General features: G+C 46.1%; 1 protein-coding gene across 1 annotated transcript in view; it reads left to right on the top strand.

Moving 5' to 3' along the window:
* LOC130119482 (dematin-like) overlaps nucleotides 1-13971 on the top strand; it is a 490665-nt gene that overhangs the window by 36442 nt on the left and 440252 nt on the right. Inside the window, exons 7-9 of the mRNA XM_056288001.1 lie at nucleotides 3368-3412; nucleotides 3584-3736; nucleotides 4774-4889. Of these exons, the coding sequence (XP_056143976.1) occupies nucleotides 3368-3412; nucleotides 3584-3736; nucleotides 4774-4889 (314 nt within the window). The remainder of the gene's footprint in view (nucleotides 1-3367; nucleotides 3413-3583; nucleotides 3737-4773; nucleotides 4890-13971) is intronic.

Below are 13971 nucleotides of genomic sequence, written 5' to 3'. Positions count from 1 at the left end.
CCATCAACATTCTCAAAGCAAACATCACATCTGTGGTGCTCTTTCATGACATGAAACCATACTGCTGCTCGCTGATCATCACCTCTCCTCTTAACCTACCTTCTATTACTCTTTCCCGTATCTTCATGTTGTGGCTGATCAACTTTATACCTCTGTAGCTGCTACAGAGGTATAAAGGACCAACTGCCTTTCCACTCTTCATCCTCTTCATAGTTGCCCTCACTTCCTCCTTGTTAATCCACTGAACTTCGTGATTCAGTATCCCTACATCATCCACCCTTCTCTCCGCCTCATTGTCTTCATTCATCAGCTCCTCAAAGTATTCCTTCCACCTTCTCAGCACACTCTCCTCGCTTGTCACCACATTTCCATCTCTATCCTTGATCGCCCTAACTTGCTGCACATACTTCCCAGCTCAGTCCCTCTGTCTAGCCAGTCGGTACAAGTCCTTTTCTCCTTCCTTAGTGTCTAACCTGTCATACAACTCACCATACACCTTTTCCTTTACCTTTGCCACCTCTCTCTTCGCTTTACGCTGCATCTCCTTGTACTCCTGTCTACTTTCTTCATCTCTCTGACTATCCATCCATCCATCCATCCATCCATCCATCCATCCATCCATTATCCAAACCGCTTATCCTGCTCTCAGGGTCGCGGGAATGCTGGAGCCTATCCCAGCAGTCCCCTTCTTCTTTGCCAACCTCTTCTTCTGTATACTTTGCTGTACTTCCTCATTCCACCACCAAGTCTCCTTGTCTTCCTTCCTCTGTCCAGATGACACACCAAGTACCTTCCTAGCTGTCTCCCTCACTATTTCTGCAGTGGTTGCCCAGCCACCCGGCAACTCTTCACTACCACCCAGTGCCTGTCTTACCTCCTGCCTGAACTCCACACAAGTCTTCCTTCTTCAACTTCCACCATTTGATCCTTGGCTCTGCCTTCACTCCCTTCCTCTTTTTGGTCTCCAAAGTCATCCTACAGACCACCATCTGATGCTGCCTAGCTACGTTCTCCCCTGTCACCACCTTGCAGTCTCCAATCCCTTTCAGATCGCATCTTCTATATAAGATATAGTCCACCTGTGTGCACTTTCCTCCACACTTATACGTTAACCTGTCTTCCTCCCTCTTCTTGAAATATGTATTCACCCTTATATTGACCTCATATTCACCTCATGTTCATCTCATATTCACCTCATATTCACATCATATTCACCTCATATTCACATCATATTCACATCATATTCACCTCTTATTCACCTCATGTTCACATCATATTCATCTCATATTCATGTCATGTTCACCTCATATTCACCTCATGTTCACCTCATATTCATCTCATGTTCACATCATATTCATCTCATACTCACATCATATTCACGTCATATTCACATCATTCACATCATATTCACCTCATATTCACCTCATATTCACATCATATTCATCTCATGTTCACCTCATATTCACCTCATATTCACATCATATTCACCTCATATTCACCTTATGTTCACATCATATTCACCTCATATTCACGTCATATTCACATCATATTCACATCATATTCACATCATATTCACCTCATATTCACATCATATTCACATCATATTCACCTCATATTCACATCATATTCACGTCATATTCACATCATTCACACCATATTCACCTCATATTCACATCATTCACATCATATTCACCTCATATTCACGTCATATTCACATCATATTCACCTCATATTCATCTCATGTTCACATCACATTCACATCATATTCATCTCATATTCACCTCATATTCACCTCATATTCACATCATATTCATCTCATGTTCACATCATATTCATCTCATTATCACATCATATTCATCTCATGTTCACATCATATTCATGTCATGTTCATCTCATATTCACCTCATGTTCACATATTCACCTCATATTCACATCATATTCATCTCATGTTCACTTCATATTCACCTCATATTCACATCATATTCACATCATATTCATCTCATGTTCACATCATATTCACATCATATTCATCTCATAGTCACATCATATTCACATCATATCCATCTCATGTTCACCTCATATTCACCTCATATTCACATCATATTCACCTCATATTCATCTCATGTCACCTCATATTCACCTCATATTCACATCATATTCACATCATGTTCACATCATGTTCACCTCATATTCACCTCATATTCATATCATATTCACATCATTCACATCATATTCACATCACATTCACGTCATATTCACCTCATATTCACCTCATATTCACATCATATTCACATCATATTCACATCATGTTCACATCATATTCACCTCATATTCACCTCATATTCATATCATATTCACATCATTCACATCATATTCACATCACATTCACGTCATATTCACATCATTCACATCATATTCACATCATATTCACATCATATTCATCTCATGTTCACCTCATATTCATATCATATTCACCTCATATTCATCTCATATTCACATCATATTCACCTCATATTCATATCATATTCATCTCATATTCACTTCATATTCACCTCATATTCACCTCATATTCACGTCATATTCATCTCATGTTCACATCATATTCATCTCATTATCACATCATATTCATCTCATGTTCACATCATATTCATGTCATGTTCATCTAATATTCACCTCATGTTCACATCATATTCACCTCATATTCACATCATATTCATCTCATATTCATCTCATGTTCACCTCATATTCACATCATATTCACCTCATGTTCACCTCATATTCACATCATATTCACATCATATTCATCTCATGTTCACATCATATTCATCTCATATTCACATCATATTCACCTCATATTCACATCATATTCAGCTCATGTTCACCTCATATTCACCTTATATATACATCATATTCACGTCATATTCACATCATTCACATCATATTCACCTCATATTCACCTCATATTCACATCATATTCATCTCATGTTCACCTCATATTCACATCATATTCACCTCATATTCACCTTATGTTCACATCATATTCACCTCATATTCACGTCATATTCACATCATATTCACCTCATATTCACATCATATTCACATCATTCACATCATATTCACACCATATTCACCTCATATTCACATCATATTCAAATCATATTCACCGGTAACTGATATGATAGGATTCAACACAGTGGTTGGGTCGTGTGATGTGTGAATTCATCACATACAGTTTGTGACGTAGACTATGTTTAAAACACTGTATAATGACAAGGAAGCAAAGAAAAGGCCATATTGTACTCCTGTATTGCACAGTAGTTACTGCTCATCACACTTCAGTTACATCTGTTGTTCTCTTTGTTTCCAGATAATGGTGCCAACATCTATAAGAAACCCCCAATCTACAGACAAGGTGCCCACCCCTTCAATCTGCTGTCACTGATTTACCCACAAACCCTCCGCTTCAACTCACTGTGTGTGTGTGTGTGTGTGTGTGTGTGTGTGTGTGTGTGTGTGTGTGTGTGTGTGTGTGTGTGTGTGTGTGTGTGTGTGTGTGTGTGTGTGTGTGTGTGTGTGTGTGTAGAGGTGCTGACCTCTGTGGTCCCTCAGGGGAAACACATTGAGGATTTGATCATCGAGTCATCCAAGTTTCCCGCTGCTCAGCCCCCCGACCCCAACCTGCCCTCCAAGATAGAGACCGACTATTGGCCCTGCCCCCCCTCGCTGGCTGTGGTTGGTACGACCTGGGAGAGCCCATCTGGTGTGGAATTGGGGGGGGGGGCGGAGGGGCGCTGGAAATATAGCAGCAGAGATGGTCTTCACGCAGCCTGCTGAGGGGTGTTTGAGCAAGCCACTGTTAATATGTTACTATGGTGATATGCTATTAGGTTGATATGTCAAAATATTAATTTGTGTTACTATAGTAACAAGTTAATATGTTACTATGGTGATATGTTAATAGGTTGATATGTCAAAATATTCATTTGTGTTACTGTGTTACTATAGTAACAAGTTAATATGTTACTATGGTACTATGTTAATAGGTTGATATGTCAAAATATTCATTTGTGTTACTGTGTTACTATAGTAACAAGTTAATATGTTGCTATTTCCTCATGTTGATATTTTAATGTATAAGTTCTGTGGGTGTCCTGTCGCTCTGTCACTAACTGAAACCTCATCTCCTCTACTCCTTGTCTCCTCTCCTCCTCTCCTCTCCTCTTCTCTGCCCCTCCTCTCCTCCTCTGCTCTGCTCTCCTCCTCCACTCTCCTCCTCCACTACCCTCCTCTTTTCCTCTCGTTCTCTGCTCTCCTCCTCTTTTCCTCTCCTCTCCTTCTCCTTTCCTCCTCCACCTCTCCTCTCCTCCTCCACTCCCCTCCTCCTCTTCTCCTCCTCTGCCCTCGCCCCCTCTCCTCTCCTCTTTTCCCCTTCTCCTCCCTTCTTACCTTCTCCTCTTCTCTCCTCCTCTCCTTCTCATCTCTCCTCTCGTCTTCCCCCCCGTCCCCTCTCCTCTCCTCTTCTCCTCCTCTCCACTCCACCTCTCCTCTCATCCTCCCCCTTCTCTTCTCTCCTCTTCTCCTCTTCTCTCCTCCTCTCCTTCTAATCTCTCCTCTCGTCTTCTCCCCATCCCCTCTCCTCTCCTCTTCTCCTCCTCTCCTCTCCACTCCACCTCTCCTCCTCTCCTCTCATCCTCCCCCTTCTCTTCTCCTCTCCTCTCCTCTCCCCTTCTCTCCTGTTCTCCTCTCGTCCTCTCCTTTCCTTCCGTCCTTCAGAGACTGAGTGGAGGAAGAGAGTTGTTTTAGAGCGGAAAAAGGGGGAGAATGAAGAGGAGGAAGATGCTGAGTTTGGTGACGACCTCAGACAGCTTCAGCAACAAGAACTCAACAAGGTATCTATCTATCTATCTATCTATCTATCTATCTATCTATCTATCTATCTATCTATCTATCTATCTATCTATCTATCTATCTATCTATCTATCTATCTATCTATCTATCTATCTATCTATCTATCTGCCTGTCTGTTTGTCTGCCTGTCTGTCTTCCTGTCTGTCTAGTATGATAGAAAGATATATTTTGGGGCCATGAGGAACCTCTGGGTTAAATTTGTTTACTTGAATCCTCAAACTTGTCCACAAGAAAACACTGTTCTCATACTGGTAATATCCCAGTTTCAACCAGCAGCAGCAGACTGGTGGTACTGGTATTATATCAGCAGACTGGTGGTACTGGTATTTTCCCTTCCCAGTAGTAGCAGACTGGTGGTACTGGTATTATCCCAGCAGTAGCAGACTGGTGGTACAGGTATTTTCCCTCCCCAGTAGTAGCAGACTGGTGGTACTGGTATTATCCCAGCAGCAGCAGACTGGTGGTACTGGTATTATCCCAGCAGTAGCAGACTGGTCGTACTGGTATTATCCCAGTAGTAGCACACTGGTCGTACTGGTATTTTCTCTTCCCAGCAGTAGCAGATTGGTGGTTCTGATATTATCCCAGCAGTAGCAGACTGGTGGTACTGGTATTTTCCCTTCCCAGCAGTAGCAGACTGGTGGTTCTGGTACGATCCCAGTAGTAGCAGACTGGCGGTACTGGTATTATCCCAGCAGTATCAGACTGGTGGTTCTGGTATTATCCCAGTAGTAGCAGACTGGTGGTACTGGTACTATCCCAGCAATATCAGACTGGTGGTTCTTGTATTATCCCAGTAGTAGCAGACTGGTAGTACTGGTACTATCTCAGCAGTATCAGACTGTTGGTTCTGATATTATCCCAGCAGTATCAGACTGGTGGTACTGGTATTATCCCAGGAGTAGCAGACTGGCGGTACTGGTATTATCCCAGTAGTAGCAGACTGGTGGTTCTGGTGTTATCCCAGTACTGGCGGTACTGGTGTTATCCCAGGAGTATCAGAGTGGTGGTACTGGTATTATCCCAGTAGTAGCAAACTGGTGGTACTGGTACTATCCCAGCAATATCAGACTGGTGGATCTTGTATTATCCCAGTAGTAGCAGACTGGTGGTTCTGGTATTATCCCGGTAGTAGCAGACTGGTGGTACTGGTATTATCCCAACAGTAGTAGACTGGCGGTACTGGTATTATCCCAGTAGTAGCAGACTGGTTGTACTGGTACTATCCCAGCAGTATCAGACTGGTGGTTCTGGTATTATCCCAGTATTAGCAGACTGGTGGTACTGGTATTATCCCAGGAGTAGCAGACTGGCGGTACTGGTATTATCCCAGTAGTAGCAGACTGGTGGTACTGGTACTATCCCAGCAGTATCAGACTGTTGGTTCTGATATTATCCCAGTAGTAGCAGACTGGTGGTACTGGTATTATCCCAGGAGTAGCAGACTGGCGGTACTGGTATTATCCCAGTAGTAGCAGACTGGTGGTACTGGTATTATCCCAGTAGTATCAGACTGGCGGTACTGGTATTATCCCAGCAGTATCAGACTGGTGGTACTGGTATTATCCCAGCAGTAGCAGACTGGCGGTACTGGTATTATCCCAGTAGTAGCAGACTGGTGGTACTGGTAATTTCCCAGCAGTAGCAGACTGGTGGTTCTGGTGTTATCCCAGTAGTAGCAGACTGGCGGTACTGGTGTTATCCCAGGAGTATCAGAGTGGTGGTTCTGGTATTATCCCAGTAGTAGCAGACTGGTGGTACTGGTATTATCCCAGGAGTAGCAGACTGGCGGTACTGGTATTATCCCAGTAGTAGCAGACTGGTGGTTCTGGTGTTATCCCGGTATTAGCAGACTGGTTGTACTGGTATTATCCCAGTCGTAGCAGACTGGTGGTACTGGTATTATCCCCGTAGTAGCAGATTCGGGGTACTTGTATTATCCCAGCAGTAGCAGACTGGCGGTACTGGTATTATCCCAGTAGTAGCAGACTGGTGGTACTGGTATTATCCCAGCAGTAGCAGACTGGCGGTACTGGTATTATCCCAGCAGTAGCAGACTGGTGGTACTGGTACTATCCCAGCCGTATCAGACTGGCGGTACTGGTATTATCCCAGTAGTAGCAGACTGGCGGCACTGGTATTATCCCAGTAGTAGCAGAATGGCGGTTCTGGTACTATCCTAGTAGTAGCAGACGGGCGGTTCTGGTATTATCCCAGTAGTAGCAGACTGGTGGTACTGGTACTATCCCAGCAGTAACAGACTGGTGGTTCTGGTATTATCCCAGTAGTAGCAGACTTGTTGTACTGGTATTATCCCAGTAGTAGCAGACTGGTGGTACTGGTATTATCCCAGCAGTAGCACACTGGTGGTACTGGTATTATCCCAGCAGTAGCAGACTGGTGGTACTGGTACTATCCCAGCCGTATCAGACTGGCGGTACTGGTATTATCCCAGTAGTAGCAGACTGGCAGCAATGGTATTATCCCAGTAGTAGCAGAATGGCGGTTCTGGTACTATCCCAGTAGTAGCAGACGGGCAGTTCTGGTATTATCCCAGTAGTAGCAGACTGGTGGTACTGGTACTATCCCAGTAGAATCAGACTGGTGGTTCTGGTGTTATCCCAGTACTGGCGGTACTGGTGTTATTCCAAGAGTATCAGAGTGGTGGCACTGGTATTATCCCAGTAGTAGCAGACCGGTGGTACTGGTACTATCCCAGCAATATCAGACTGGTGGTTCTTGTATTATCCCAGCAGTAGCAGACTGGCGGTACTGGTATTATCCCAGTAGTAGCAGACTGGTGATTCTGGTATTATCCCAGTAGCAGCAGACTGGTGGTACTGGTACTATCCCAGCAGTATCAGGCTGGTGGTTCTGGTATTATCCCAGTCGTAGCACACTGGTGGTACTGGTATTATCCCAGCAGTAGCAGACTGGCGGTACTGGTATTATCCCAGTAGTAGCAGACTGGTGGTACTGGTATTATCCCAGTAGTAGCAGAATGGCGGTTCTGGTACAATCCCAGTAGTAGCAGACGGGCGGTTCTGGTATTATCCCAGTAGTAGCAGACTGGTGGTACTGCTGCTATCCCAGCAGTAGCAGACTGGTGGTTCTGGTATTATCCCAGTAGTAGCAGACTGGTGGTACTGGTACTATCCCAGCAATATCAGACTGGTGGTTCTTGTATTATCCCAGTAGTAGCAGACTGGCGGTACTGGTATTATCCCAGGAGTAGCAGACTGGCGGTACTGGTATTATCCCAATAGTAGCAGACTGGTGGTACTGGTATTATCCCAGTAGTATCAGACTGGCGGTACTGGTATTATCCCAGTAGTAGCAGACTGGCGGTACTGGTATTATCCCAGGAGTAGCAGACTGGCGGTACTGGTATTATCCCAATAGTAGCAGACTGGTGGTTCTGGTGTTATCCCAGTAGTAGCAGACTGGCGGTACTGGTGTTATCCCAGGAGTATAAGAGTGGTGGTTCTGGTATTATCCCAGTAGTAGCAGACTGGTGGTACTGGTATTATCCCAGGAGTAGCAGACTGGCGGTACTGGTATTATCCCAGTAGTAGCAGACTGGTGGTACTGGTACTATCCCAGCAGTATCACACTCTTGGTTCTGGTATTATCCCAGCAGTATCAGACTGGTGGTACTGGTATTATCCCAGGAGTAGCAGACTGGCGGTACTGGTATTATCCCAGTAGTAGCAGACTGGTGGTTCTGGTGTTATCCCAGTATTGGCCGCACTGGTGTTATCCCAGGAGTATCAGAGTGGTGGTACTGGTATTATCCCAGTAGTAGCAGACTGGTGGTACTGGTACTATCCCAGCATATCAGACTGGCGGTTCTTGTATTATCCCAGTAGTAGCAGACTGGTGGTTCTGGTATTATCCCGGTAGTAGCAGACTGGTGGTACTGGTATTATCCCAGTCGTAGCAGACTGGTGGTACTGGTATTATCCCCGTAGTAGCAGATTCGGGGTACTTGTATTATCCCAGCAGTAGCAGACTGGCGGTACTGGTATTATCCCAGTAGTAGCACACTGGTGGTACTGGTATTATCCCAGCAGTAGCAGACTGGCGGTACTGGTATTATCCCAGCAGTAGCAGACTGGTGGTACTGGTACTATCCCAGTAGTAGCAGACTGGTGGTACTGGTACTATCCCAGCAGGATCAGACTGTTGGTTCTGGTGTTATGCCAGTACTGGCGTTACTGGTGTTATTCCAGGAGTATCAGAGTGGTGGTACTCGTATTATCCCAGTAGTAGCAGACTGGTGGTACTGGTGCTATCCCAGCAATATCAGACTGGTGGTTTTTGTATTTTCCCAGTATTAGCAGACTGGCGGTACTGGTATTATCCCAGTAGTAGCAGACTGGTGATTCTGGTATTATCCCAGTAGCAGCAGACTGGTGGTACTGGTACTATCCCAGCAGTATCAGGCTGGTGGTTCTGGTATTATCCCAGTAGTAGCAGGCTGGCGGTACTGGTATTATCCCAGGAGTAGCAGACTGGTGGTACTGGTATTATCCCAGCAGTAGCACACTGGTGGTACTGGTATTATCCCAGCAGTAGCAGACTGGTGGTACTGGTACTATCCCAGCCGTATCAGACTGGCGGTACTGGTATTATCCCAGTAGTAGCAGACTGGCAGCAATGGTATTATCCCAGTAGTAGCAGAATGGCGGTTCTGGTACTATCCCAGTAGTAGCAGACGGGCAGTTCTGGTATTATCCCAGTAGTAGCAGACTGGTGGTACTGGTACTATCCCAGTAGAATCAGACTGGTGGTTCTGGTGTTATCCCAGTACTGGCGGTACTGGTGTTATTCCAAGAGTATCAGAGTGGTGGCACTGGTATTATCCCAGTAGTAGCAGACCGGTGGTACTGGTACTATCCCAGCAATATCAGACTGGTGGTTCTTGTATTATCCCAGCAGTAGCAGACTGGCGGTACTGGTATTATCCCAGTAGTAGCAGACTGGTGATTCTGGTATTATCCCAGTAGCAGCAGACTGGTGGTACTGGTACTATCCCAGCAGTATCAGGCTGGTGGTTCTGGTATTATCCCAGTCGTAGCACACTGGTGGTACTGGTATTATCCCAGCAGTAGCAGACTGGCGGTACTGGTATTATCCCAGTAGTAGCAGACTGGTGGTACTGGTATTATCCCAGTAGTAGCAGAATGGCGGTTCTGGTACAATCCCAGTAGTAGCAGACGGGCGGTTCTGGTATTATCCCAGTAGTAGCAGACTGGTGGTACTGCTGCTATCCCAGCAGTAGCAGACTGGTGGTTCTGGTATTATCCCAGTAGTAGCAGACTGGTGGTACTGGTACTATCCCAGCAATATCAGACTGGTGGTTCTTGTATTATCCCAGTAGTAGCAGACTGGCGGTACTGGTATTATCCCAGGAGTAGCAGACTGGCGGTACTGGTATTATCCCAATAGTAGCAGACTGGTGGTACTGGTATTATCCCAGTAGTATCAGACTGGCGGTACTGGTATTATCCCAGTAGTAGCAGACTGGCGGTACTGGTATTATCCCAGGAGTAGCAGACTGGCGGTACTGGTATTATCCCAATAGTAGCAGACTGGTGGTTCTGGTGTTATCCCAGTAGTAGCAGACTGGCGGTACTGGTGTTATCCCAGGAGTATAAGAGTGGTGGTTCTGGTATTATCCCAGTAGTAGCAGACTGGTGGTACTGGTATTATCCCAGGAGTAGCAGACTGGCGGTACTGGTATTATCCCAGTAGTAGCAGACTGGTGGTACTGGTACTATCCCAGCAGTATCACACTCTTGGTTCTGGTATTATCCCAGCAGTATCAGACTGGTGGTACTGGTATTATCCCAGGAGTAGCAGACTGGCGGTACTGGTATTATCCCAGTAGTAGCAGACTGGTGGTTCTGGTGTTATCCCAGTATTGGCCGCACTGGTGTTATCCCAGGAGTATCAGAGTGGTGGTACTGGTATTATCCCAGTAGTAGCAGACTGGTGGTACTGGTACTATCCCAGCATATCAGACTGGCGGTTCTTGTATTATCCCAGTAGTAGCAGACTGGTGGTTCTGGTATTATCCCGGTAGTAGCAGACTGGTGGTACTGGTATTATCCCAGTCGTAGCAGACTGGTGGTACTGGTATTATCCCCGTAGTAGCAGATTCGGGGTACTTGTATTATCCCAGCAGTAGCAGACTGGCGGTACTGGTATTATCCCAGTAGTAGCACACTGGTGGTACTGGTATTATCCCAGCAGTAGCAGACTGGCGGTACTGGTATTATCCCAGCAGTAGCAGACTGGTGGTACTGGTACTATCCCAGTAGTAGCAGACTGGTGGTACTGGTACTATCCCAGCAGGATCAGACTGTTGGTTCTGGTGTTATGCCAGTACTGGCGTTACTGGTGTTATTCCAGGAGTATCAGAGTGGTGGTACTCGTATTATCCCAGTAGTAGCAGACTGGTGGTACTGGTGCTATCCCAGCAATATCAGACTGGTGGTTTTTGTATTTTCCCAGTATTAGCAGACTGGCGGTACTGGTATTATCCCAGTAGTAGCAGACTGGTGATTCTGGTATTATCCCAGTAGCAGCAGACTGGTGGTACTGGTACTATCCCAGCAGTATCAGGCTGGTGGTTCTGGTATTATCCCAGTAGTAGCAGGCTGGCGGTACTGGTATTATCCCAGGAGTAGCAGACTGGCGGTACTGGTATTATCCCAATAGTAGCAGACTGGTGGTACTGGTATTATCCCAGTAGTATCAGACTGGCGGTACTGGTATTATCCCAGTAGTAGCAGACTGGTGGTACTGGTAATTTCCCAGCAGTAGCAGACTGGTGGTTCTGGTGTTATCCCAGTAGTAGCAGACTGGCGGTACTGGTGTTATCCCAGGAGTATAAGAGTGGTGGTTCTGGTATTATCCCAGTAGTAGCAGACTGGTGGTACTGGTATTATCCCAGGAGTAGCAGACTGGCGGTACTGGTATTATCCCAGTAGTAGCAGACTGGTGGTACTGGTACTATCCCAGCAGTATCACACTGTTGGTTCTGGTATTATCCCAGCAGTATCAGACTGGTGGTACTGGTATTATCCCAGGAGTAGCAGACTGGCGGTACTGGTATTATCCCAGTAATAGCAGACTGGTGGTTCTGGTGTTATCCCAGTACTGGCCGCACTGGTGTTATCCCAGGAGTATCAGAGTGGTGGTACTGGTATTATCCCAGTAGTAGCAGACTGGTGGTACTGGTACTATCCCAGCATATCAGACTGGCGGTTCTTGTATTATCCCAGTAGTAGCAGACTGGTGGTTCTGGTATTATCCCGGTAGTAGCAGACTGGTGGTACTGGTATTATCCCAGTCGTAGCAGACTGGTGGTACTGGTACTATCCCAGTAGTAGCAGACTGGCGGCACTGGTATTATCCCAGTAGTAGCAGAATGGCGGTTCTGGTACTATCCCAGTAGTAGCAGACGGGCGGTTCTGGTATTATCCCAGTAGTAGCAGACTGGTGGTACTGGTACTATACCAGCAGTAGCAGACTGGTGGTACTGGTACTATCCCAGCAGTATCAGACTGTTGGTTCTGGTGTTATCCCAGTACTGGCGTTACTGGTGTTATTCCAGGAGTATCAGAGTGGTGGTACTCGTATTATCCCAGTAGTAGCAGACTGGTGGTACTGGTACTATCCCAGCAATATCAGACTGGTGGTTTTTGTATTTTCCCAGTATTAGCAGCCTGGCGGTACTGGTATTATCCCAGTAGTAGCAGACTGGTGATTCTGGTATTATCCCAGTAGCAGCAGACTGGTGGTACTGGTACTATCCCAGCAGTATCAGGCTGGTGGTTCTGGTATTATCCCAGTCGTAGCAGACTGGTGGTACTGGTATTATCCCAGCAGTAGCAGAGTGGCGGTACTGGTATTATCCCAGTAGTAGCAGACTGGTGGTACTGGTATTATCCCAGCAGTAGCAGACTGGCGGTACTGGTATTATCCCAGCAGTAGCAGACTGGTGGTACGGGTACTATCCCAGCAGTATCGGACTGGCGGTACTGGTATTATCCCAGTAGTAGCAGACTGGCGGCACTGGTATTATCCCAGTAGTAGCAGAATGGCGGTTCTGGTACTATCCCAGTAGTAGCAGACGGGCAGTTCTGGTATTATCCCAGTAGTAGCAGACTGGCGGTACTGGTATTATCCCAGCAGCAGCAGACCTTTGGTACTGGTATTATCCCAGTAGTATCAGACTGGCGGTACTGGTATTATCCCAGCAATATCAGACTGGTGGTTCTTGTATTATCCCAGTAGTATCAGACTGGTGGTTCTGGTGTTATCCCAGTACTGGCGGTACTGGTGTTATTCCAGGAGTATCAGAGTGGTGGTACTTTTATTATCCCAGTAGTAGCAGACTGGTGGTACTGGTACTATCCCAGCAATATCAGACTGGTGGTTCTTGTATTATCCCAGTAGTAGCAGAATGGCGGTTCTGGTACTATCCCAGTAGTAGCAGACGGGCGGTTCTGGTATTATCCCAGTAGTAGCAGACTGGTGGTACTGGTACTATCCCAGCAGTAACAGACTGGTGGTTCTGGTATTATCCCAGTAGTAGCAGACTTGTTGTACTGGTATTATCCCAGTAGTAGCAGACTGGTGGTACTGGTATTATCCCAGCAGTAGCACACTGGTGGTACTGGTATTATCCCAGCAGTAGCAGACTGGTGGTACTGGTACTATCCCAGCCGTATCAGACTGGCGGTACTGGTATTATCCCAGTAGTAGCAGACTGGCGGCACTGGTATTATCCCAGTAGTAGCAGAATGGCGGTTCTGGTACTATCCCAGTAGTAGCAGACGGGCGGTTCTGGTATTATCCCAGTAGTAGCAGACTGGTGGTACTGGTACTATCCCAGTAGTATCAGACTGGTGGTTCTGGTGTTATCCCAGTACTGGCGGTACTGGTGTTATTCCAAGAGTATCAGAGTGGTGGTACTGGTATTATCCCAGCAGTAGCAGACTGGTGGTACTGGTATTATCCCAGCAGTAGGAGACTGGTGGTACTGGTACT

Source organism: Lampris incognitus, chromosome 1 (genome assembly GCF_029633865.1).
Source record: "Lampris incognitus isolate fLamInc1 chromosome 1, fLamInc1.hap2, whole genome shotgun sequence".
NCBI lineage: Eukaryota > Metazoa > Chordata > Actinopteri > Lampriformes > Lampridae > Lampris > Lampris incognitus.
This window is presented reverse-complemented; position numbering and strand designations above follow the sequence as displayed.